Here is a 25,215-nt window from a genome sequence, read left to right on the forward strand (position 1 = left end):
ATCGATTTGGCAGTTTGGGATTCGGGGTATTAAAGGCGGGGTATAAGAGTTGTCGTGAGCCTGTGGGACCTCAGTCTCTTCCTCACATTCTCTTTGGTTCGCTATCCTCCAGCTTTCTGCTTCGAGTGAAGCTAATTGGAGTGTTTTCACCGCTGGAGTATCTTTTCCGTTAAATAGTTTATCGTTTCTTGCTTTCCATATGAACCATATGATCCAAGGATAGATGTCTTTATGTGGTTCAACTAGACCCACTTCTTTTGTTCTCCAAAATAGGAAGTCCATATTTCGGTAAATAGAACTACACGGGAAGAAGCCCGAAAGGGACGGGAAGTCTGATAAAGCCCAAACTTGTAAAGCCGGGGGACATTCAAAAAGAAGATGGTTGATAGATTCCTCAGGGCCCCCACATCTAGGGCAGCTCCTATCATTGCCAAGGTGTCTATAAGTTAATTTTTCACAAGTTGCCACACATCCTGAGAGCGCTTGCCACATGAAATGTTTTAGTTTCCTCGCTGTACGGACTTTCCAAACGTGACTTTGGAGGCAAGTGATACTTGGTTCTATCGCCTCCTCCGGGTTCCCACGTAAGTTAAACTCTCAGATTAAATCATATCCGGATTTCACCGTATAAGTTCCTGATTTTGTGTGATTCCATGCATACCCATCAAGAGAAAAATTACGACTAGGTCTCAACCCAAGAATAAGAGGGATATCCTCAGGTTGGAAGTATTCATGAAGGAGTGGAACATTCTACTCTTTAGTATCTCGTCTAATAAATGTATGAACCATGAGTTGAGGGTGGCGATAGCCTATCCCGACTGAAGCTCTTGCGGGTTTGGCTGGCATATCCGGGATCCACGGTTCACTCCAGACTCTAGTATTAAGACCCGAACCAATAGTCTTCCTCAAACCAAGCTTTAAAAAGGGTTTTGCGGCAAGAATACTACGCCAACCAAATGACGGTGAGTAAACTCTCCTGTCTTCTAGCGGGCATGATCTATTATAATATCTTCCTCGAAGGACTCTCGCAAGTAAGGACGAGGAGAACTGAATAAGCCTCCACAATTGTTTTGCAAGCAAGGCGATATTAAAATCATGGAGGTCTCTGAATCCCAACCCGCCTCTATCTTGGGGAATACAAATTTTATCCCATGCAATCCAATGTAAACCCCTGCTATTTTGTTTGGAACTCCACCAGAAGTTTGATATTGCACTATTAAGTTTATCTAAAAGACCTTGTGGTAGCAGGAAGCACGACATAACATATGTCGGCAGTGCTTGGGCCACAGACTTTATTTGAATCTCTTTTCCTCCCTTAGAAAGAAGTCGAGCTGACCATGAATTCACCTGGTTATTAAGACGGTCTTGAACAAAAGAGAAAACTTTCATCTTTGAGCCACAAATTTCCTCTGGGATTCCCAGATACTTTCCCATGCCACCTTCTGTAGAAATACCAGTAATGGTTTTTATCTCTTGTCTTGTAGTCTGGTCAACCTTATTTCCAAAAACTATAGAAGATTTTGCAGTGTTTAGACGTTGTCCTGAAGCATTGCCATACATGTTTAAAATTTTCAGGATCTCCTCACATTGTCTGACCTCCGCTTTGCAGAAAAAAAGGCTATCATCCGCGAACAATAAATGCGAGACCCGTGGGCTTGCTCGTGCGATACGCAATCCCATGATACGTTTCTCTTATTCCGCTCCATTTAGGAGGGAGATTAGTGCCTCTGTACAAATGATGAACAGGAAGGGTGAAAGTGGGTCTCCTTGACGTAGCCCTCTCGAGGGTTTGATCTTGCCTCTCGGTTCTCCGTTTAATATAACCTGATATGAAACCGAGGTAATACAGCACATTAATAATTTAATCCATCTCTCATCAAACCCCATCTTTAGCATTAAAGTTTCAATAAAGCTCCATTCAACTCTATCATACGCTTTGTTTATATCCGTTTTGATAGCCATAAACTCAAGTCGACAGCTAGTATTCGTACGAAGGACATGAAAATTTTCTTATGCAAGCAGAATATTATCGGTTATCAGTCTTTTGGCCATAAAGGCTGATTGTGTCATTAGAGCTAGGTAGATACAATTACAAATGTTGAGGTATTGTTACTCTATCCGAGACCTCGAGTGTAAATAATATTATACAAATATGTTTCTCTGTCGAATATCGATCCATGTTTATTAATTACATAATTGGAGTCTTTGGTATCCGAAGTATGGTTTGTACAAGACTTCAATTAACCACAAATGGAAGGGAAAAAGATAAACTAATTAAGGACTTCAAGTTCGACTGCTAATTTTGTCATTTATTTTTTATCAACTGGCTATGTCTTCTTGTATACTTCAAAACTAATTATACTTAATTTGCAGAAAACGACAAAAGAAGGCGAGTAGTCGGTAGAATCATGTGGAGGAGCAATCCTTATTATATTGGTAAGTAAAATAATATTTCAGATTATATTACTTTATTATTTGACATTCCAGATTATATCATTTGAACTTAAATTATTCTAAACACCAACTCTTCAAGTAACCAACCCAAAAATAATGTTTTTGTGTTATGTTAAACAAAAAATTGTTTAACTTTCGTTGGAAATTTATCACAGTTTTCTTATGAACTAATACTATTAACATTAATACTAATTTAAAATATCATCAAGACTTCTTTCCACAAATTTCATTAATTTGTGTTCTGTATATTTTTTTAAAAACTTGTTGTTCATTTTATTTACATTAAAATTTAGAGGTATTGGTTCGATTCTATCTTTCTTGCTGAATGTAGTTGCAATTTTTCACAAACTCCAGCATATTTTTGTTAAAGAAATTCAAGCATGTCGCTAACTGAGACCTTCACCATGGTCTTAATTATATCACGGAATATAACAGATAAAATTGTCATCCATACAATCTTTTACCCTTAATTTGTGTAAAAACTTGAAGAATGATATATATGTTAGCAAAAATACGTACAAACTATATATCATTTCCAAATTATATTTCTTCATAATAATCGTAGTTACATCAAAGACCAACCAAAACGGGAATGTCTGGTTTCTAGTTGTTTGTTTGAACTGTAATAAAACACATCATTTTTATCTTTACAATATATTTGTTATACATAAAATGAGGGGAACTTTCCAAATATGTCGGTATAAAAAGATGCCAGATGCTTGCGTCCGTGGAATTTATTAAACTAATAACTGTTCAAATTTAGTCATTTACAGTCTTATTCTAAATTTCTCTTATCAGTTATCATCAGACCAATCTTTAAAGAAATTAATGCATATTCTGGTAAGACAAATTAAAAATGTACTTGTCTCAAATCTGCTGCTGCATGCATTATATACATACACGCGAATAAGTAAACATTATGTAGGTATGGATGGATATTACAGTTTATTTTACACTCTTCCGATGGTGTTTAAACTAGTCTAAATGTGATTAGTTAAATCGATTAACAAAATGATTTCAACCTATCATATATATTCAAGTTTGACTAAGATTTTATTTATAAATAACAAGTATATATACTATAAAGAAACTTCTCTATATAAAATTACAATCCATGATATTGCTTTATTGGTTGAGATTCTTTATCAGGTTACACATGACACACTTCAGTAGTCACTACGTAGTTTTCGCTTGATAAAGAGTCACTACGATACGTAGTTTTGTGTGGTTATCTCAAATTTCGCAATGGTTAAAATTTCACTACGATACGTAGTTTTGTGTGGTTAATTTTCTCAAATTTTCGCAATCGTTTAAATTTCGATCCAAAAAACCAACAAAAACAACACACACATGACACATTTGGTCAGATGACACACTTGCTTGCACCTTTGCTTAAAGTCCGGAGGCCATCTGTATACGGACATATTTAAATAATATGTAATTTATATATTGATATTATAGACGATCCGTCGGCATGTATATACTAATTATATTGTCTGTCGCAAAGACCAAAACAAAGCACTTACAGACTGTTCAATTATAACACGAATATTAAAATATTAGTGGTTAAAATACATAAAATATGATGATCTCAATAAATTAAGTCTAAAGTCCAATGCAATTAGTTAACTCTTGTATTGGATTAGCGATTAATTGGTGGAATATTATATGATTATAAAATTAATTGATAATTTTTAATAATTTTGGGTAGACTAAAATTTATAGTAAACAATGCTAATCAATAATTAATGGACGGCTTCTTGATTTATTATTGAAATGGCTTCATCGGTACATTAGCACAAGAAGCCGTCACACGTTGTGCCGTTGCTAAGTCTATCCCTTTCCATTGTAATCCAATTTTTCAAAATATATTTTCTTCATAATAATTATTACTTGGTGCCTTTCATTATGTATTTTTTAATTACTAAATTCCTACTAATCAGGAAGATATATGGTTTAAAAATTAAGACAATGTTTTTTTACTATCTCGCTGTGTCCAGCTTTTTGTCATCTAATGATGGTTGCAACTGGAACCCTAAGTCTGAGGTATCCACAGGTGATGAGTGAACAAAAATAAACAAAGCTGCTGAAAAACGGAGCAAATTAGTATCATGGAACTAAAGAATCGAACAACCTAAACCGAGCAAAAAGAAATAGTAGGAGGGTGAATTTGTTTGCACAGAACAATTGTATTAACCAAAAGGGCAAGTAAACTGCAAACGTATAAGAGCGTGGAAGGTGGAACCACGCGCTACTGCGATTCCGTCACTTGACCGCATGGATCTTCGCGTTTTTTTCCCCATTTGTTTAATGTTTCTCCCCTTTATTTTAACTAATCAAAGTAATTAATAAAGAACTTCAAGATGTTAACTATAGTTAATTGTTGACAAAGAAAGAAAACAACCATAGTTAATTGGTCAACTTGATTAACTAACTATAGTTTACAATTTGAACTAACTTCATCAACTTCGCATTTGATGCTCCAAATAATATCTCTACAAGTCTACAACAAATTACATACTTGAGTTTTCCATACAAGATAGAATAGATGCATAAATTTTGAGTGATAAACGCAACAAGCAAACATGTACACTTTTAAGCTTAAGTCTAGTAATTTATGTGAATGCTTTAAATTTTTGTTTACTGAAAGAGTATGTCTAAATCAGAACAAATTGGACCTTATGGAAAATAGAATACTTCATGGTAAGGAAAAAGTGATATACGACCAATGGTTTTTGCCTTTTGGCCCTTTAGGTCTTTTTAAAGAATTATAGGTACCATCGGGGTCAATCTTTGGTTTTAAAATATATATAACTTATCGTGCTAAGCTCCTGACAAAAAAGAAAAACTTAATTGATAACCTTATACATATTACAGGTCAACGATTGGGGGGGGGGGGGGTTTAATGCATTCTTTGTCTAAATTTTTATACACTTATTTGTATATGTTTCATTGACTTATGGCTATGTTTTGGTTCACCATGTCCTGATTTCTTATACTAAGACATAGTCTAAATCTAATCTTTTACATGGTGACACTGTATAAAAACCAGTGTAATATTCTAAGAAAAATAATTCATTGGTCCATTAAAATCACATGAAAAAAAAAAAAGATCAAACAAATTAGATTTTTTCCACATTCTTGGGATCTTGATATTGTGTCTAATGCTTTATTATGCGATAATACATATATTAGTACCATTGTAGATTCTTCAATAGCAAACATATACACTTAACAAAATCTAGAACGGCAATAACGTCTTTATGCATACTCGACAGTATAATAAGGATTTATGCTTAGCTTCGACTCGAATTTGATTAATATATACGTATAATATACATAACACATGGAGTAAAACCTTATAATAATCATTGTCTCTTGGGGGCCATCGGGTCTAGAGAGAAGACTTGGTCGTCTTCTTCTTCTTCTTCCCCTTTCTCTACTTCATAAATATTTCATTTCTCAGGTTTCTATATATTTTCTTCTATACTTTTTATAATTTTCCCGCTTGTCTCCTATCTCTTACATTAAATCTAAACCCTAAATCATTAGAATCCTTAATTACGTTTTAAAAATCCCTAATCCCCTTTTTAAATATATATTTTGTTTGTTTTTTCCCTTTGATATTGCCATGGCTGGTCTCGATCTTGGCACAACTTCTCGCTACGTCCACAACGTCGATGGAGGCGGCACCAACCAGTTCTCCACCGACAACCACCACGAAGATGACGGTGGCGCCGGAGGGAACCACCACCATCACCATCATAACGTTAACGTTAATCATCATCAAGGTTTAGATTTAATAGCTTCTAATGACAACTCTGGACTAGGAGGCGGTGGAGGAGGAGGAAGTGGTGACCTCGTCATGAGGCGGCCACGTGGCCGTCCAGCTGGATCCAAGAACAAACCGAAACCGCCGGTGATCGTCACGCGCGAGAGCGCAAACACTCTTAGGGCTCACATTCTTGAAGTTGGAAGTGGTTGCGACGTTTTCGAGTGTATCTCCACTTACGCGCGGCGGAGACAGCGTGGGATTTGTGTCTTGTCCGGAAACGGAACGGTTACTAACGTCAGCATCCGTCAGCCAACGGCGGCCGGAGCTGTTGTGACTCTGCGTGGCACTTTCGAGATTCTTTCCCTCTCGGGATCTTTTCTTCCGCCGCCTGCTCCTCCAGGGGCGACCAGTTTGACGATATTTCTCGCCGGAGCTCAGGGACAGGTCGTCGGAGGAAACGTCGTCGGTGAGTTGACGGCGGCGGGGCCGGTGATGGTCATGGCGGCGTCTTTTACAAACGTGGCTTACGAAAGGTTGCCTTTGGACGAGCATGAGGAGCAGTTACAGGTTCAAAACGGCGGCGGAGGTGGAGGGAATATATACTCGGAAGCCACCGGCGGTGGCGGTGGCGGAGGCTTGCCGTTCTTTAATTTTCCGATGAGTTTGCCTCATATGGGAGTTGATAATTGGCCGGGGAATTCTGCCAGCGCCGGTAGGGCTCCGTTTTAGCTTCTGTTTTAAAATAACTTTAATTTGTTTTTCCTCTTTTAATTTATTTTTCTCGGAATTTATGGAATTATGATTCTTGTTTTTTTAAACAATTGTTCATGTATTGACCCTCACTCAATACATGTTTTTCAGTGTTTACTTAGGTTATTATTGATTTATCTTTTAAAGCTTCTAAAATAATTCAGACTTATCAATGAATAGCTCTTATATAGAATCGTTTTATGTATGTGATTGTTTAATTTTTCGGTTATTATTAGTTGTTACCAAGTTTGTCTACATGTATATACACTTTTCGAGCTCTCTGATTAAAATTTCTTTTGTATTAACACTCAACGAGACTAACGATATTGAAATTTTATTTTTTTGTAGTACAATACATTTCCAATAAAGACATACTCTAGGCTCTAGCGCAAATAATAATTAAGTTGAATAACACATGCACAGACGCACTGTTTTCGCTTAGATTATGATCCGTAATACTGATTACTACAATTTTATAACCAAAATCAAAAACAGAGAAAGAACATTTAAAAATAGCAGAAATTGATGTAGAACACTTTACTGTACTCCCCAAACCCAAATTGCTGTCTTGGGCAATGGTAAACATATAGTAGCACATTAGCAATATATATCACTACTAAATCAATATTGTCCAATATTGTTTTAAAGATATATTGCAAATTCAAAAGGAAAAAAAATAACTTAATCATTTAGCTCGCTAGGGTTTTTCCAAACACATGACTGAATAAATTTCACCCTTTTTCAAAGTTCAAGGTCACCAACATGTATTATATAAAAAAGTAGTAATTAATGACGAGAAGTCGAGAAGTAAACGACAAAGAAGATTAAAGTAATAACATAAAGGAAAGTGCAAGTGGAGTGCTAATTAAGAAATCAAACAATTAATTTGACCAATTCAATTCCAATCATGCCCTTAATTGCTCAACCCATTTGATGCTAAGCTGTCACACACGCAATAATCTAAAGCAAAGTAGCCGAAAATGTTCATCACAAAACATTTAGTATTGATTAACAATCATTACATTATTTATCTCGAATTCTAATATTGCTTATAGCTTGGAGTAACAAATATCAATAGAATACTGTTTCATCGATTAAAATCAACAAAGATTATGGATTCTAAACTTAATATAGTGCTAATTTGTTGTGAGTGTTGATAAATTGATAAAATATGGTTTGTTTTTTATTTACTTTTGTTGTTTCTATATATCGAAAAAAGTATATTAGATTTCAGCTTAATATCTATCTATAAATCTGAAACAAACCTTTGACTATATTATTGATGAATGATGCCATGATGGCTCCCCTTATTAAAGTAAAACGTTATGTACAATTGGTTGAACTCAAATGTTTTTTGGATAAACTTTTCCTTTCTCTATATCACAAAAGAAATATGTAATTGTCAGAAATTCACAATGATATTACCTCGTCCGGACATGAACTTGCCTATCGTGGTAAGTAATGATAATATATCCATAACCACACATATACACTGTAGTTTTTTTGTCCTTGTCAAATATATTTAAGTTATCTTGATATCAAAGTGTTGATATAAGAATATATAAATGTGGGTGAAGAAGAGACAGCCATGATTTTTACCAAGTACCACAAATCCTTGTTCTTTCTTGATTGGAATTTGTATCTAACTAACCTTTACGAAAATATTGATATTATTAAGAACATAAGCATTCTTAAACAAGTTAATCAAACTTTCTTTATATAAAGTCCATAAAGTTGCAAAAGATTACTTGCTAATTATAGTTTCATATACATAATAATTTTTAGTAACAGACTGATTAAACTATCACATCGCGAATGTTTGACCGCTAATATTAGCGGTCATTTAATAATGTGATGCCTACTGGTTATTAAGCTAGATTAGATTGCCACTGTACCGCTTACCAGTTGTTATCAAAGTGTCTTTTATTTTATTTTTAAAAATCGTTTCTCTGAATAGTACTTGTACCAAATTGTATGAAGTATTCCAATTTGTAAAAATAATTATTGGCATTGTTGAACCAAAAAGTTATAAATTCTAAGAGAACTGTTTTTGTTAGTTCTTGTTATCTAATTTGAAAACTAAGAATGTGCCAGATTTAAGGTCCATGTAAGTAGCATATGCTATGCTGCAATGAAAAAACCGAATATGAACTGAAAAAGTTATATTTTATCTAGTTGGAGATATATCTAATTAAAACCTGAATTCGAACCATACTAAAATATTATAAATTCATAGTGATCCATCAGTTTTGGTTTTGTTTTCTGTCATCCCACTAGATTTGGATTACGATACTCTTTTAAAAACGGTATGTATATTAAATAAAAAGAATCAAGAGAACCACTATCTGCATTGAAATTAAATGCTTTCTAGATCAACCTTTAAGTGTTAATGGGTTGATCTAAGAGGAGTCATTAGTAGTTTTGTTTTGCTAAAACTGAGTCGTTAATAGTTGTTTTGGTATATAAGTATAGAGACATCTTACGCATCACAAATACACGTGTTAAAAGTTTTGTAAATGGTTCATAACTTTATATTTTCGTTAAAAGAGAAAGGGTTCATATTTTCACTAAATACATGTAACTCCATGTGATGTGGATCAAGATTTTATTTCTCTAGCAATCTTGAGCATAGAAATCAATGATCTCGACGACATCCATATCCGAGAATGTAGAGGCATCGTTTTGAAGAAGCCACAGCAAGTGCTCGAACAAGATCGAGTCGACATGATCAAGCCACACCACTCTCCCAGTCCGATTTAACCGGTTCTTGGTACGATCCTTAACCGAACCAATCAAGACTCTAAACGGTGTCTCTTCAAGTACGTACGGTTCGACCATGAACGCCTTCTTCTCCTTCCCTACCACCACCTTTATGACCGAATCTTCCATATCATCGGTCAGATTCCGGTATGCAAACCGCCGCGAATCAGCCGAGGATAGACGACGGAGTTTCATTACAGGAGAAATCAAGCAACCCATTTGAGAGAAGAATGATAGTTGGTAAGAGATAATTCGATAAGATAAAGAGTTTATAAAACAATATGAACGCAAATGAATGAGTTTAGATTAAACGCGGTTCAATTTATGAAGAGACCTTACAAAGACAGAATTTAGACGGCAAGCTTTGAAACGTGGCGAACTATGGTTGGTTAGTATTGCTGCGATGTTATATGTCAAGAGTTCGACGGCCCACCCACAGGGCTAAACCCTTCTTTTTCATCCACTTGTTTTTAGGAAGAAAACGATTTTACTCGTAGATATGATAGTTATGTAGCTATGTACCAAGAAAAAGTTGTTTTCTAACTAAATCTTCACATCTACGCAAACGTCGCATTTATAAACCTAATAAATAAGTATTCATGTTGAATGATAATGATATATCGTTATATATACTTACAGTTTTGTCACACGACTTACGAATATAGATTTTCTGAATTCACATTCGATTTTTATATCTATGTACACAAAATTTCACTGAACATAACACACTGCATTTTTGACTACGCAAACTTTGCATTTATATCGCAACCAAAAAGTAACGAAAAATGATATATGGTGGGTTTTGACACTTTTAACACATAAGGAGGAGGAAGTTGATATATCGTCAAAATTTTGTTTTACGACTTGTGAATATCGATTCCCTGATTCAATCGATTAAAATACAACTGCAAAAAGTCCATGAATTACTAACAGAACATAGATACACTCGTCAAAGGTAAGGATTAAGTCTAGTAGAATACAAAATAGATATTATTTGAAGTAAGTTTATTTCGACAGAATACATCAATATGATTTATGCATACGATATAATATCAACAGAAATCAACCCCCCAAAAGGTAAAAGAAAATAACTAAGAAAATTCAATTTCTTTTTATTAGAAGAAAAACGCAAAAGCATGCATATCATATATATATATATATATATATATATATATATATATATATATATATAGCCAGTGCAAACTAAACCGCTAATCTTAATATCGGGTAGGGTAGGTGGAGTGTCCGGGAAGATGGTGGCCGTGAAGCTGAGCATCGGCCGCATGGTCAGCCTTGGATTGGTGGAGGTTGGCCTTGGCCTGCGCTTCCTTAGACTTCTCTCGCTCGTGAGCCATCTTCTTCTCTTTTGAAGTCCTCGCCATCGTCTTCTCCGCATGACCTTGAGCCTTTGCTTCGCTGATGTTGAGCTTCTCCTTGGCCGTACTGGCCATGTCGCTGATCTTTTCCTTCGCCGAATGCATCTTCTTCTTCTTCTTCTTCTTCTCAAGCTTAACTTTTAATTTTTTTTCCTTTGCTTTTGGTTTATGCGCTTCAGAACTACTCTAATTTAACGACTACTGATATATAGGCACTAGGCACAGTGCAATTGTGGGTTATCGCCACGTGTAATACGCAGATACGTGTCACGAGTTAAGCATATGTACGTGGGTTGCGTTGCGTGCGTAACCCATTCAGTTGAGCATATTTTTAGTTTATGATTATCTCGTGTAGACGCATATACGTGTCACGGTTATCTGTATTTTTAGTTTATGATTATCTACTGTCGGTAGCTTTTGCATGTGCCTAGGTCGGTCCAAATTTCCTTTACTACATATATATTTTTATAAACTCTTTCAGAGACCTATTATTACAGGAAAGAGGTGATTACGCACTTGAACAAGCGCTGTGAGACGAGTAGAAGTAGCAAGCCATACAAATCAGACTTGATGAGATACTGTATCTCTCCCAATTCTCAATTACTTGTGATGGGTTACCATACAGTAACTAGCAATCACCTATTGCAAAAGAATTTTTTTTTAAACTACAAGAGAAGCTGATTGATTTAAAATACCAGATGCTGACTTAAACTGGATCAGCTTAGTCATGTATAAACATAGGTGCTTGTTTGCATGTGAACTTTACATGCATATTTTACAAAGGAAAGCTTGTCGATTGTTGCTTACTCTTTCTTGGTTTCAGCATCAGAGTTCTCGTATACAGCAGCAAAGTAGTAGCTCACAGTCTTGGGCGTTACGCCAGGGAATCTGTGGGAGCTATCCGGTTGCAAATCGATCTTCACGAATGGCCATTGCATTGCCTGCGCGGCTGCACACTCTTCCCATCCGTCCCCGATCGCACAGAACCTGAAATTCGGATGGTTGAAACGCTCCTTGATCCATTTGAAACACTGGAGCTTCCCCACATCTATTGAACTGTACACTGAGGAAAAGGCAAAAAGAGTTAATGATGTAGTTTACTTTCAAGTTAATGTCTGAAGTAGCAGCAAGCAATCTGAAGCTAAAGCTAAAGCTACTCCCTTTGAAGGAAGTATCTCCGAGCTTACCATTTTCATGTCTTATGAATGTATCTAGCCGGAAAAGCATGCACTTCACGAGGCTTGGTATGAGTGCACCAGAAGTCACTAGAATATGTATATCCTGAGAGCTTTGATCTATTGCACTTGTTCCATCACCAGACGCTTCTTTCACACATGAACACTGCTCCAAGAAGGCCCTTGCTGCAATTAAGCCAAAACCATACTGAGCACTAGACGCGCTTGAAGGAAGAACAAAAACCACAAGAAGCAGACATTTCTTTATTTACCTGAAGAGAGCCACCGGTCTGTGTATCCATCTGTTATGTTATACAACTCATCCAATACACTCATTGTTTCACTGTCAACAAAAGGACGTAGACCCTACAATGATAAGGAGAGGATATTTGTACTTGAGTCATATAAAATCATCAACGAATAACATATCAAACGTATCAGTACCTTCTCGTATTTGAGCGCAACAGCTCGATGCCTGTACGCAAGTTTCCTCTTGTTTAAGTCATCGGTAGGAGTACTAAAGTCGTCTTGTTTGAAGTCATACAGAGAAAGATCCTTCCCGTCATCGTACTGTCTCAAGGAATCAATAAATGGCTCATTGCAATCCTCAATCTGCATAAACACAATAATAATGATTCGTAGGTGACAGAATTTACGAGGGCATCTCATCGATTGTGTTAAAAAATACTTACTTGCTTATAGAAGAAACAATCGTCACAGATCTTAAGTATGTGTCTCTCCCACATCTCCCCAATCTCTACACCTCTTTGAACATCTTTAGAGCCATTAAAAGACTCAGCATAAGTCCCATTTAACAGAGATCTAAGTAAGATAAGAGTCTCGTCCATGTCCCATATATATACATTCACTGGTCCACCATCAGAAACCAAAGTCTCGACCTTTTTTGATGTATTATCATTCATAGTTTGCCCTCTTCCCCCACTATAAACCTGAGATCACTCCTCAATCACATAAGAAAGATTCAGGAGATGCGACAAGATTTCAGAATCGATGAGAAACTAATTCAGGGCACCTACATTGGCTAGGGCTTCTGGGTCAACATTAGTTCACTGATCATGAACTAGCGGATTGATATCCTTTTCATAACAAAACCGATAGAATTCCCAAAGGAGCAAACAAACCCATGACAAATTTCACTTAACAAAACCTAACAACCTCTGGATTAACGATTCTAGGATAATTGAAATAAAGAGTTTGACTTTCACATGTGACAGATAAGACAACGTTCAGAATCCAAAAAAACCGCAAAGATTTCTATACCTGCTGATAGGATGAGCAAGATCGAGCTTACGGAGCTAAGTGACGATGTGTTACAGACGAAGGGAAGCAGTAAATGGCAAACGAAGTCGTTTAATAAGAATCAGTGCTGGCCTAATTCAAGGCCCATTTAGGTACAATATCGGCCCATTTTTGTTTTTCTTCTTTTCCTCTTCGCTCGTCTCCTCTCTCGTCTCTACCGAAGCTCGCTCTGCTCATTTGAGAAACAGTCATTTCCGATCAGTAAGGTCTTCTTTACTTCTTTCTTTTGTTTTAAAGCTGTATTTTTTTTTCATCATTTTGCCATCGTTATTCACATTTTTGTCTCATATTCATAGAGAGATAAAAGGGATTCTCTGATGGGTTGTACTGTGAGGGAGAAGCATGTTAGGCCGAACCGGAAGACCCGATCCGTGAAACCCGAATTCGATCCGTGCTGTTTGCTCGACAGGACGGCTCTACCGAAATCAAGTGTTGAATCGAGTCTGAAACATCTTGTTTATCACCCGGGTCTTCTAGATTCGGGTCCAGACCCGAACCATAGTGGGAATTCCGAGGAGAATGGTTGGGGTTACTGTACGGAGGAGCAATTAGAGGATATATTGCTGAAACATTTGGAGTATATATACAACGAAGCGATTTCGAAGCTTGTGGGATTGGGTTACGATGAGGATGTGGCGTTGAGAGCAATTCTTAGTAATGGCTACTGTTATGGTGGGATGGATGTTTTGACAAACATTCTGCATAACTCATTGGCTTGTCTTAATAGCAGCTCATGTGAAGGAAGTAATGGGAACAACGAGGATCAGTCTGAGGCTGTTTTTACGGATTTGAGACAGTTGGAAGAGTATTCTCTTGCGGGTATGATTTATTTGCTGCAACAAGTTAAACCTCACCTGAGTAAAGGTGATGCAATGTGGTGTTTGCTAATGAGTGAGCTCCATGTAGGGAAGGCCAGTACAATGGATATACCAAGTTCTGGAAATGGGGCTAGTGCTAATGTAGAAGGTGTTGGTGCTATGGTGCCTGCATTGTGTAGATTCCATGGAGGTTGGGGTTTTGGGAATGGGAGAGGACCTGAGTTTTCTGGTAACGGGTTTTCTTCTTGCGGCGAAGAGTTGACATTGCAGAGAGAGATTGATTGTCCGAAGAGATTTAATCTCTCACCGTCGATGAAGTCTTTGTTGAGAGAGAATGTTGCAGCTTTTGCTGCTGGGTTCCGTGCTAGTATGAAGCAGAAGAAGCAGATGCAAATGCAGCCTGATAGCTTGTCTTGCGCAGCTGCTGCTACACTTTCAGAGACGTGTGAGCAGCCACGTAGCTCAGGGAGCGAAGAAAGTGTAAGTTCAGTGTTGGAGAAATTCCGAGATCTGAACCTTGATGACAGTGTTGATTCGGCACCTGAGGAGCTAAAGGATGATGTTTTAATAGGGCTACTTCGTCAGGTTCAGGATCTCAAGAAGCAAGTGAAGGACAGGAAAGATTGGGCTCAGAAGAAGGCAATGCAAGCTGCCCAAAAGGTCAGCGATGAACTGGCCGAGCTTAAATCATTGAGGAGTGAGAGAGAAGAAACCCTACGGTTGAAAAAGGGGAACCAAGCTCGCGAGGACTCTACTGCGAAAAGATTATCAGACATGGATAATGATCTTAAGAAAGCTCAGTGTCAATTTAAAAGGGCAGATGCGATAGCAAAGACACTTAAGGAGGAAAATGAAGAAATCCGGGCAGAAATAGAAGCTTCCAAGTTAAGTGCATCAGAATCGCTCACAGCGTGCATGGAGGCATCGAAGAAGGAGAAAAAATGCTTGAAGAAACTTGTGGTGTGGGAGAAGCAGAAAATGAAGTTGCAAGACGAGATTACAGCTGAGAAAGAAAAGATTAAGGCACTCAATAGGGATTTAGCTCAGATCACCCAGGAAGAAAAAGAATACGAGGTACCTATAAATGCATTATCTTCGTTTACACATCGAGAAATCCTCTGGATCTTTACAATTGTTACACTTGAAAGAATCAGTGTTGAGTTTTAGAATCTGTTCCGAGGAATTATTACACTTCTTGATACTTTTTCATGGGCCAGGTCTTTCTCTCTATGCTGCTAGATGGATCATATTTTCATCGGTTAGCTTATTTTTCATATTCTTTTCATCTTGGTAATATGTATTTGCAGGCGAAATGGAGGCAGGAGCAGAAAGCAAAGGAGCAAGCTTTGGCACAAGTGGCAGAAGAACAGCGGTCCAAAGAAGCAACGGAGGCTAGCAACAAGAGAAAGGTGGAAAGCTTCCGGTTAAAGATAGAAATAGACTTCCAGAGACACAAAGACGATCTCCAAAGACTGGAACAAGAGCTTTCTCGGCTCAACAAAGCCTCTTCGACTGACTCAAGCCTCCAATCCGATAACACCTCCCACACAAAGGGGAAATCAGACAAGTCTGCAATGTCAAAGCTGCTTGAAGAGCTGGATAGGCTTGATGGGTCATATGAGAAGGAAGCAAACAATGACCGGGAATGTTTGATCTGTATGAAAGACGAAGTTTCGGTTGTGTTTCTCCCTTGTGCGCACCAAGTTGTCTGTGCGAGCTGCAGCGATAGCTTCATGGGGGGTGGCAAAGCGACCTGTCCTTGTTGCAGAGCTCCGGTTCAGCAGAGGATCCGCGTCTTTGGAGCAAGTTCGTAGTCAAAAATACTTTTGTCACAGCACAGTTCTTTTGTCAGCAGGGAAACATTGGCCTAAGCCTAATTTAATAAAATACTTATAAAAGCTTATTTTCTTTTACAAAATATATTATACTATAATTTGAAGTTTGCGGTTAATTTTTTTTTCATTCATATAAAAACATAAAAGAACTAATTAATATTGCTTGTAAATTTATATTTTGTTATACAAATTTTCTTTCAACAAACTGAAATTGATTATGGCAAGAGATATTTCTGATTTAATGGTTATTTTGTATTAAGACTAATTGTATAAAGTATTTATAAAAATTTTTGTATGTTATTTTTTTGTTATTGATTATAACCATATTTTTCATCTTTTATGTTTAATCAGACATTAAATTATAAAATTAGTTTTTTAAAAACTAATATGCCAAAAAAAACAACGAAACAAAAACTACATCGTCTAAATCTACTATCAAATTTATTCAAATTTTAAAGTTATGCTAGTTTTGGTCTAGTAAAAAGTATATTTAACTAAAGTAAATTTGGCTGGTTTAATGAAATTGGACAAATGATTAAAATCTCATGATCAATTTTTGTACGATTATTTTATTTTATTTCTAGTCTTTTAAAACTTACGACAATTTCAATTTAAAATCTTATTAGTTTAGACATGGTTTTATTTATTAAGTATAATATTTATTTCGTTTTAACTTAACGCATGAGACTTTTTCTTTCTTTTTGCCACTTTATATTAAAACTGTGAGTCTAAGAGTTTTGGTTCTATGCATTTACTTTTTTACATAAATAGTTGTTGAAAGAAGATGTAGCCTGGTTTATGATCTCCCCAGATTCAATGTACCTAAATAAAATTTTAGTTTCTCTACACCCAAAGCTTTTTTTTTAATTGATCAAAACATTTGTCATTTTTGCATTAAACTAAAAATTATTTCGTATTATCAATAAGAAAACAAACTTTTTTGTGGCAAAAAATGTTTAGCTTATCAATTTCTTAATTGATACACGTATTCATTTCATATGTTTTCCTTCCATGGTTTTCCATTAACAGATATCAAGTCTCATTTTTTTTGAAATTTTCCATTTTCAATCACTGTTGCAAAACAAGTTCACAGATAAATTTAACAAAAAAGAAGGAAAGGACTAACAAAAAAACTCTATTGGATTTTTATTTAGAGGTTCTGGAAGAATCTCTCAATCTCTTGTCATTTTTGATAGCCTAGTATCAGACCGGACTAGACCGGTGGAGACCAGTTGCCGCTTTTTTTTTTGTCAAACATCAGACCGATTGGCGTCAAATAAGGAAATTCAAATCTTTTGGTCTTTTTAATAACGCTTTAGAGTTTACGTATAAATAGACTTTGGTTTATAACGGGGAAAAAAACATCCGACGTTGAGTTTTTCGGAGACTTGAGTCACCGCCGGTGAATCCTCTCCCGCCGTCCGATTCCTTTTACTTGGCGTCTTGCGGTAAGCCTCATAACCCACTATCGTCGTACTTCTCAATTTCTGCGAGTTTCACAAAACCTGGATCTGAATTACCATAGTCTTAGGGTTTATGTGCCTCGTTCGATCAATTGAGAAATTACTAGTATCACCTGACTACCGCCTTCTCTCGGCTCTCAATTCCTTGGGTTTTCCCCTTTTTAGTCAGAAATATATGTACAATCACTAGCTCTACTTCTGGATCTTTGAAACAAGTGACTTATTTTTGGAATTTTATGGCTTTTCTGCTTAGAATGTTATCAAACTCTGTGTTTGTTTTTCATTGTAGAGAAGTGAGAATGACGAGCAATGATTTGAACACCTGGGTTTCGGACAAGTTGATGGTTCTGCTTGGCTATTCACAAACTGCTGTCGTGAAGTATCTAATTGCATTGGGTAAGCTTTGGTGTTTTGTTTTGGATCATGAAAAGCAATGTGAAGCGAATTTTGGCTGTCATTGTCTCTGAAAAAGTGTGAATTTTCATTTCGTGCAGCCAAAAAATCAAAATCACCAGATGATCTCGTGCGTGAGTTGGTAGATTACGGGTTTCCTTCGTCGGGTGATACTCGTGCTTTTGCAGAAGAAATCTATGCTAGAGCTCCCCGGAAAACCGCTGGTGTGAATGTGTGTTCCTCAATGACTCTCGTGTTTTTATTTATTTATTTCTCTTACTGCTTTTGCTGAGTGCAACTATTTTAGATTATTGCAATGGGAGAAGAATGTATAACATAAACACAGTTACAATTTGGTTGACTTTCTTGGTTTCTTTCAGCTCTACCAGCAACAAGAAGCAGAGGCAGCGATGCTGTTGAGGAAGCAAGAAGCTCTATCCCTTTTAGAGGCTGATCATGATGAAGATGAAGGAAATGTGGAGAAGCAATCTTCTCTGGAGTCCAGACCGTCTGATAGAAGAAAAAAAAGGTTTAGGAAGAAGATTGTTCAACAGGAAGACGACGATAATGAGGCAAATTGCTTTCTATTCAATGACAGACTTCCATTTTTTTTTCTTTTTGGTAAGATATAGCTTCATACCTCTTCTAATGATTCGATACTCTTTCTGACTAAACAACAATGCAGGTGGTGATTGTAAGAGAGGCCGAAAGGAATGTTAGGAGAAGGGTTTCCGATGGCGAGGATGATGGCATTGAGGTATATCTAGCTAGTGGCTACCCTTAGGGTGTTAGCATTCAGCTATATTTTGCATCCTTAGGATAATTACTCTTATTTCTTGGTGTGTAGTTGTGGTTAATACCTGCTTTATAATTGATTTGCTGACAATCTGGTTCAATCATGTATATTTGGCACAGTCTGAAGAGGAGAGATTACGTGACCAAAGGGAGAGAGAAGAACTAGAGCAGCACCTAAGAGAACGTGATACTGCACAGACAAGAAAGGTACGTCTTCTCTGTTTTGTGCATTGAGATGATCCTAGGTTTTGTACATTCTCTATTTTTTCTTTTCATATCTCAGCTTGACATCTTTGCTTTAGCCAAATAGCTGATTACAGTATACAAAATGACCTTGTTTTTCTCATCTAACATTTAGTTAGAGAATGGAACTGCCATATCTATTCACTTATTTTTCCATAAGACGCTGTATGCTTCTCTTTTTTCTCTAGTCAAATAAAGCAAAGAAAAGTATGGAAGGATTCATTGAGCCATGTAATATTTGCTGTCTGATCTTTTTGTTAGTGACATGACCCTTTCTTTTCTTTTTCGAGCAGCTAACAGAACCAAAAATGTCAAAGAAAGAGCGAGGTACGGCCTATTATAGCTCATGCATGAACATGCATCTTTGTGGTAAATAATGAGATACAAAAAAAAAAAATCTTCTGCTGGTCTCATTTAGAATTTCTTGAATTGCAAAACAGAAGAGGGTGTTCGAAGAGACAGTGCTGTAGAGAAGGGTGATATGGAGTCCCTAAGGTACTGATGATTTTTCTCTTGCTACCCTTTTCTTCCCTGTATTTATGATCTGTGATGTGATTTCTTTTGAGAGAGATGAAAACAAATGCATACATATAGAAATACAGTAACAGGGCATGATTGACAAAATACTTGTGTATTTGTAAAGTACAAATAATTAGTCATCAGTAAAGTACTTGTGTATCAAATGGAATTTATGTAGCTGAAGTACCATGCAAAGTGTGAAATTTGATTTCAATTAAGTGTCTCTTGACATCGACAAGTGTCGTTGCATTAACAATTCTTGACGGCGTTCCTATTGTTTGAAAATATCTCTTAACGGCTGTTTAGTCATCCATCATTATTGATTTTGTTTTGCTGGGTGTCTTTCAGGAAATTCTCGCGGCAAGAATATTTGAAGAAAAGGGAACAGAAGAAATTGGAAGAGCTAAAGTACTTGACCATACGAGCTCCCTTTCACCTAGGAAATTTCTACTTCAGATATGGTTTCTGTATCTGTTTTACTGTTCATCCTCTGACTTCTCCTTTCTCCTATTTTTTCTCTAGGGATGAATTAGAAGATGAAGAATATCTTTTCGGAGATGAAAAGCTCACCGAAACAGAACTTAATGAATTTAGGTAATCAATACATCTTTCTCGCACCAAGATGCAGCTTTGTTGCTTTGAAATTTATAAAAAATTCACAATAGTGGCTTACTTTGGTCATTTTTAGTTACCATCTGAAAGCTATATGGTATTATTCACATTCATGCGGATTTGTTATTGGCTAACTAAGCACGGGTTAATCTGACACCTTAACAGATACAAGAAAGAAATATATGAGCTCCTCGTGAATAAAAGTACACAAGAAGCAGACAATATAGGAGAGGTAATTGCATCTTACTGGACCTTTCTGAGGCTTTGACTATCAAAAGATAGGCTTCGAGTGTTTTTGATAATTAGTTCTTCTTCCTTTGAGTTATTTGTACTTATCTCTTTGTTTTCAATCTCTGTGGAGTCTAGTATAGGATGCCAGATGCATATGATCAAGAAGGTGGCGTTGATCAAGAGAAAAGATTTGCTGTTTCTTTACAACGTTACAGGTGAGTTGATGAAGAGTGCATGACTTGTTATCCATCACATTGTACTTTGCTTACTCTTGAAGGATCACTCTTATGGATGTTCTATATTATCTTATTTTACTAGGGACATGGATTCGGCGGAGAAAATGAACCCCTTTGCAGAGCAAGAAGCTTGGGAGGACCATCAGATTGGTAGTATTCTGTTTTAACGCTTCTGTCATCTACTAGTCTTGTTTTAAATGCAAGCTATGCGTAACTGACATTGTTTTTGACGCTTCATAAATGACATTTTCATGCAGGAAAGGCAACATTAAAATTTGGTGCAAAGAATAAGCAAGCCTCAGACAATTATGGGTAAGTTTTGTTACATTTTTTCCTCCTACTTTTATTCTATCACTTTCCAATATTACTTTTGACCGATTATCCTAGCTATATTTTGACCTTGAATCTACGACTATATCTGCAGGTTTCTATTCGAGGACCAAATAGAATTCATAAAAGCATCCGTCTTGGCTGGTGATAATGTATTAACTATGATACCAATTAGGTCTAGGGTATGTCTTTTTATATGCTGAGTTTTAGCTGACTACTCGTTGTTGTCATTACAGTATGAAGACGAGATGCATGCTAAACCATATCAAGATTCTACCGGCAAATCGGCTCTCGATATGCTTCAGGTGCAAGCATTTCCTCTTTTCTCCACCTACTCTGTTTGGTCAAATTTAACGACCGGAGCTCCTTTTAGATATTTTATCAGCCAAAAAACCCATCTGAATTATTGTGCTTCCATGTTTGAAAGTTTCCCTTGCCGAAGTTGAAATATTTTCTGACATATTTTGATGTTACTTGTTAATGAATCAGGAGGAGAGAAAATCTCTGCCCATTTATTCATATCGTGACGAACTTCTTAAAGCTGTGAAAGATCATCAGGTAGTTTTATCGTTTATGTCACTTGCTCTGTGTTTAAGTTACTAATAACAGCTCTCAGATTTCGAAGGAAAGTATTAAAGTTTAGTAGCATTTAAGTGTATGATACATAATTAACAAAGAATAAAATAATTGGAAAAGTGACCATGCATCAGAAAAGCCTATTATAGAATCTTACTGAAGTACTGGATTAAAGTTTTTGTTGATGAAAATGCACATATAATATTTTTTTGTTGGATAATAGTTTCTTCTATACATGTATGATTCAAACCCTTTCCTCTCATTTTAAATTGAGCAGGTTCTTATCATTGTTGGGGAAACGGGTTCAGGGAAGACTACACAGATACCCCAATATCTTCACGAAGCTGGTTACACCAAGCATGGAAAGGTACACCCTACTACTTGACCTGCATTGAAGCACATAAAAATGAATTATCTCCTTGAAAGCATAAAAGAGTAATTATAGTGTTATTCAATAAACTTTATGATACCTGATCTTTAGTCGAGGGCTTTAGCACGTCAATCTGTCACGAGCATGCCTAGCCCAATCATTGAAATTGGTTGAAGCTATCTTAGTTTGAGGTTCACAAGGACTGATTTTGTGCATGATCTTTGTGGCCAAATGGCAGCTTTCAGTTAAACAATTAATTTTAAGCATAATAATTATTCTGTCATACTACAGGTCGGTTGCACGCAGCCTCGACGAGTTGCGGCTATGAGTGTGTCTGCTCGTGTTGCTCAAGAGATGGGTGTCAAACTTGGGCACGAGGTATGTTCTCAATCTTTTTTTCTTGTAACAGTTGTGCCGAGTTGTCACTTCAAGGATTTGAAACTTTGATGGTGCTTGTCACAGGTTGGCTATTCCATTCGATTTGAGGATTGTACTTCTGAGAAGACAATTCTTAAGTATATGACTGATGGAATGCTATTGCGTGAGCTGCTTGGTGAGCCAGATCTAAGCAGTTACAGGTAATGAACACTCCTACCCAATTCGTTTTAACATGGGGCATAGTAAAACTTCTTTGCTTAATAATATCTGAACCTTTTCAGTGTTATTATCGTTGATGAGGCGCATGAAAGAACTCTGCACACCGACATACTATTTGGATTAGTTAAGGCAAGTGGATACGTGTTTTCTTTACTTATCTAATTAGAGCTGGATCTTTGGATATGTTTTGATCCTCTCTTCTTATGATATGGCAGGATATAGCACGGGCTCGACCTGATCTGAAGTTATTGATATCCAGTGCAACCATGGATGCTCAGAAGTTTTCTGAGTTTTTTGACCAAGCCCCGATATTCATGTTCCCAGGAAGAAGGTATCCAGTTGACATTTGCTATACTACTGCTCCTGAAGCGGATTACATGGACGCAGCAATTACTGCTGTGCTTCAGATACATGTGGGAGAGCCACTTGGGGATGTTTTGGTCTTCCTCCCAGGTCAAGAGGAAATTGAGACCATGGAAGAAAACTTGAAGCAGAGGATTAGAGGTTTCGGTACAAAGATCAGCGAACTCATTATCTGTCCGATTTACGGTAACCTTCCAAGCGAACTCCAGGCAAAGATATTTGAACCAACTCCTGAAGGCGCACGGAAAGTGGTCCTAGCAACAAATATTGCTGAAACATCATTGACCATCGACGGTATAAAGTATGTTGTTGATCCAGGTTTCAGCAAGCTAAAGTCGTATAACCCTAGAACGGGGATGGAATCTTTGCTTGTAACGCCTATCTCTAAGGCTTCAGCGACTCAACGAACTGGTCGAGCTGGAAGAACAAGTCCAGGGAAGTGTTTCCGTTTGTACACGGCATACAATTACCACAATGACTTAGAGGAAAATACGATGCCTGAAATACAGAGGACGAATCTTGCTAGTGTGGTGCTGGCTTTGAAGAGCCTTGGTATTAATAATCTGTTGAACTTTGACTTCATGGACCCTCCACCTTCGGAAGCTCTTATAAAGGCCTTAGAGCTGCTATTTGCTCTAGGTGCACTGAATCAGCTTGGCGAATTGACTAAAGTTGGTAGAAGAATGGCAGAGTTTCCACTTGATCCGATGTTGTCGAAGATGATAGTTGTTTCTGACAAGTACAAATGCTCTGATGAGATCATCTCAATTGCTGCTATGTTGTCCATCGGTCCTTCTATCTTTTACCGTCCCAAGGACAAGAAGGTTCATGCTGACAATGCAATGATGAACTTTCATGTCGGAAATGTCGGTGATCACATTGCTTTGCTCAAGGTATGTAAATTTCTGTGTTTCCCAATTTCCCTTGCTTACTGTTTTTCCTTTTTCTTTGCAATCTCACTTTTTTTGTTCATCTGTCGTCTTTGTTTTTTTGAAAGATTTACACTTCGTGGAAAGAAACGAACTACTCAACCCAATGGTGCTGCGAGAACTATATTCAGGTATATATATATGTCGTTATATCATCATCCTGTGTTCTTATGATTAAGTTGTATCAGATTTTGTGAATATATTTGTAACATTGGTTTGAAATCCTGTGTGTATAGGTTCGGAGCATGAAAAGAGCCAGAGACATTCGTGATCAGTTGGAGGGTCTTCTCGAAAGAGTTGAAATCGAAATCAGCTCAAACTCCAATGATTTGGATTCAATAAGAAAGTGCATCGTAGCTGGTAAATTTCTCAATATCCAATTGATTAAAAAAAACAACATAATTGTTGTTGCTAAAGAAGTTCTCTATACTTTTCTCAGGTTTCTTTCCACACACCGCAAAGCTACAGAAGAATGGATCATATAGAACAGTGAAGCATCCCCAAACTGTGCACATACATCCAGCCTCTGGCTTATCTCAGGTTTAGTTCAATTCTCACTAATAGAAACATATTAACTAAAAATCGAGAAATTTATAATCTTGAAATGTTGAATACTGATGAAATGAATCCTTTGGTGAGAATATTGTTAGGTATTGCCGAGGTGGGTTGTATATCATGAACTAGTCCTCACCTCTAAGGAATACATGCGACAGGTAAAAAATCTGTTTTTTTTTAATCTTTCTAAACCACGTTATGATTTTTTTTTTTTTTTTTTTGAATCTTTCTGGGCTGATTTTTCTTCTGTTTTGATATCGGGTATATTCTTTGACCTTGGAAAATGCAGGTTTTTTTTTTTTTTGAATCTTTCTGGGCTGATTTTTCTTCTGTTTTGATATCGGGTATATTCTTTGACCTTGGAAAATGCAGGTAACAGAGTTAAAACCAGAGTGGTTGATTGAGATAGCTCCACACTATTATCAGCTCAAGGACGTTGAAGATGGTATATTACTACAACTACTATACTTTCTCTTTCGTCTAATAATTTTCTCAATTTCTACTAATCGATCTCTAAAACCAAAAATCTCTCATTGATTGTTTCCTTTTGCAGCTAAATCCAAGAATATGCCCAAAACCAGTGGCCGAGCTGCGATGTAGCAACTTTGATCCATCCAGGGTAAAAAATGTGAGAATTAACTTAGATCTTTAGAAGCGCACATAAACATATTTGGGCCAGGAGAAAATGTTCTATGTATTAGATAGATGTTTTTAAGTAATTATAAGATTTCTAGTGAAAA

General features: G+C 36.8%; 6 protein-coding genes across 8 annotated transcripts; 3 read left to right on the top strand and 3 right to left on the bottom strand.

Moving 5' to 3' along the window:
• The first annotated feature begins 6,085 nt into the window (after positions 1 to 6,085).
• Positions 6,086 to 7,259, top strand: LOC18027075 (AT-hook motif nuclear-localized protein 21). The gene has a single exon (XM_006410624.2). The coding sequence runs from the start codon at positions 6,086 to 6,088 to the stop codon at positions 6,956 to 6,958; it is 873 nt and encodes a 290-aa protein (XP_006410687.1). The 3' UTR covers positions 6,959 to 7,259.
• Positions 7,260 to 9,437: 2,178 nt separating this feature from the next.
• Positions 9,438 to 10,030, bottom strand: LOC18027076. Its single transcript, XM_006410625.2, has one exon. It carries the CDS (start codon positions 9,956 to 9,958, stop codon positions 9,593 to 9,595), a length of 366 nt encoding a protein of 121 aa, XP_006410688.1. The 5' UTR covers positions 9,959 to 10,030; the 3' UTR covers positions 9,438 to 9,592.
• An 876-nt stretch (positions 10,031 to 10,906) lies between these two features.
• On the bottom strand, positions 10,907 to 11,286 carry LOC18027077 (late embryogenesis abundant protein 18). Its single transcript, XM_006410626.2, has one exon. It carries the CDS (start codon positions 11,218 to 11,220, stop codon positions 10,957 to 10,959), a length of 264 nt encoding a protein of 87 aa, XP_006410689.1. The 5' UTR covers positions 11,221 to 11,286; the 3' UTR covers positions 10,907 to 10,956.
• A 510-nt stretch (positions 11,287 to 11,796) lies between these two features.
• Positions 11,797 to 13,635, bottom strand: LOC18027078 (eyes absent homolog 4). Of its 2 annotated transcripts, none has more exons than XM_006410627.2 (6): positions 13,572 to 13,635; positions 12,983 to 13,240; positions 12,735 to 12,902; positions 12,563 to 12,656; positions 12,303 to 12,476; positions 11,797 to 12,178 (listed from the first exon to the last, which is right to left on the bottom strand). In XM_006410627.2, exons 2-6 carry the CDS (start codon positions 13,211 to 13,213, stop codon positions 11,919 to 11,921), a joined length of 927 nt encoding a protein of 308 aa, XP_006410690.1. In that variant the 5' UTR covers positions 13,214 to 13,240; positions 13,572 to 13,635; the 3' UTR covers positions 11,797 to 11,918. The 2 variants fall into 2 exon arrangements, with proteins under 2 accessions (XP_006410690.1, XP_024016785.1); XM_024161017.1 differs by lacking the exon at positions 13,572 to 13,635 and adding an exon at positions 13,328 to 13,562.
• Positions 13,636 to 13,772: 137 nt separating this feature from the next.
• Positions 13,773 to 16,454, top strand: LOC18027079 (MND1-interacting protein 1). 2 transcript variants are annotated; one of them, XM_006410628.2, is made up of 3 exons: positions 13,773 to 13,811; positions 13,907 to 15,502; positions 15,736 to 16,454. In XM_006410628.2, the coding sequence occupies exons 2-3, from the start codon at positions 13,928 to 13,930 to the stop codon at positions 16,240 to 16,242; spliced, it is 2,082 nt and encodes a 693-aa protein (XP_006410691.1). In that variant the 5' UTR covers positions 13,773 to 13,811; positions 13,907 to 13,927; the 3' UTR covers positions 16,243 to 16,454. The 2 variants fall into 2 exon arrangements, with proteins under 2 accessions (XP_006410691.1, XP_024016784.1); XM_024161016.1 differs by having other exon boundaries at positions 13,796 to 13,816; positions 15,736 to 16,242.
• A 1,141-nt stretch (positions 16,455 to 17,595) lies between these two features.
• LOC18027080 (probable pre-mRNA-splicing factor ATP-dependent RNA helicase DEAH6) lies at positions 17,596 to 25,204 on the top strand. The gene is made up of 28 exons (XM_006410629.2): positions 17,596 to 17,711; positions 18,016 to 18,122; positions 18,221 to 18,351; positions 18,500 to 18,691; positions 18,805 to 18,876; positions 19,035 to 19,121; positions 19,451 to 19,484; positions 19,598 to 19,652; positions 20,025 to 20,084; positions 20,199 to 20,270; positions 20,454 to 20,520; positions 20,655 to 20,734; positions 20,838 to 20,905; positions 21,013 to 21,067; positions 21,180 to 21,237; positions 21,322 to 21,390; positions 21,575 to 21,643; positions 21,939 to 22,028; positions 22,323 to 22,409; positions 22,494 to 22,609; positions 22,691 to 22,757; positions 22,844 to 23,884; positions 23,989 to 24,051; positions 24,157 to 24,280; positions 24,360 to 24,460; positions 24,571 to 24,633; positions 24,848 to 24,920; positions 25,029 to 25,204. The coding sequence occupies exons 2-28, from the start codon at positions 18,026 to 18,028 to the stop codon at positions 25,073 to 25,075; spliced, it is 3,138 nt and encodes a 1,045-aa protein (XP_006410692.1). The 5' UTR covers positions 17,596 to 17,711; positions 18,016 to 18,025; the 3' UTR covers positions 25,076 to 25,204.
• The last annotated feature ends 11 nt before the right edge of the window (positions 25,205 to 25,215 follow it).

The sequence above is a fragment of the Eutrema salsugineum genome, unplaced genomic scaffold (genome assembly GCF_000478725.1).
Source record: "Eutrema salsugineum unplaced genomic scaffold, Eutsalg1_0 scaffold_10, whole genome shotgun sequence".
NCBI lineage: Eukaryota > Viridiplantae > Streptophyta > Magnoliopsida > Brassicales > Brassicaceae > Eutrema > Eutrema salsugineum.

Bases quoted from the DNA above. Each gene is read 5' to 3' on its own strand.
- LOC18027077 (XM_006410626.2), bottom strand. From the start codon at position 11,220: ATGCATTCGGCGAAGGAAAAGATCAGCGACATGGCCAGTACGGCCAAG.
- LOC18027076 (XM_006410625.2), bottom strand. From the start codon at position 9,958: ATGGGTTGCTTGATTTCTCCTGTAATGAAACTCCGTCGTCTATCCTCG.
- LOC18027075 (XM_006410624.2), top strand. From the start codon at position 6,086: ATGGCTGGTCTCGATCTTGGCACAACTTCTCGCTACGTCCACAACGTC.
- LOC18027080 (XM_006410629.2), top strand. From the start codon at position 18,026: ATGACGAGCAATGATTTGAACACCTGGGTTTCGGACAAGTTGATGGTT. The intron at 18,352-18,499 runs GTGTGTTCCTCA...GGTTTCTTTCAG, and splicing joins GGAAAACCGCTGGTGTGAAT to CTCTACCAGCAACAAGAAGC. The intron at 23,885-23,988 runs GTATGTAAATTT...TTTTTTTGAAAG, and splicing joins ATCACATTGCTTTGCTCAAG to ATTTACACTTCGTGGAAAGA.
- LOC18027079 (XM_006410628.2), top strand. From the start codon at position 13,928: ATGGGTTGTACTGTGAGGGAGAAGCATGTTAGGCCGAACCGGAAGACC. The intron at 15,503-15,735 runs GTACCTATAAAT...ATGTATTTGCAG, and splicing joins AGGAAGAAAAAGAATACGAG to GCGAAATGGAGGCAGGAGCA.
- LOC18027078 (XM_006410627.2), bottom strand. From the start codon at position 13,213: ATGAATGATAATACATCAAAAAAGGTCGAGACTTTGGTTTCTGATGGT. The intron at 12,903-12,982 runs GTAAGTATTTTT...GTGTTTATGCAG, and splicing joins ATTGTTTCTTCTATAAGCAA to ATTGAGGATTGCAATGAGCC. The intron at 12,657-12,734 runs GTACTGATACGT...TTATCATTGTAG, and splicing joins TTGCGCTCAAATACGAGAAG to GGTCTACGTCCTTTTGTTGA.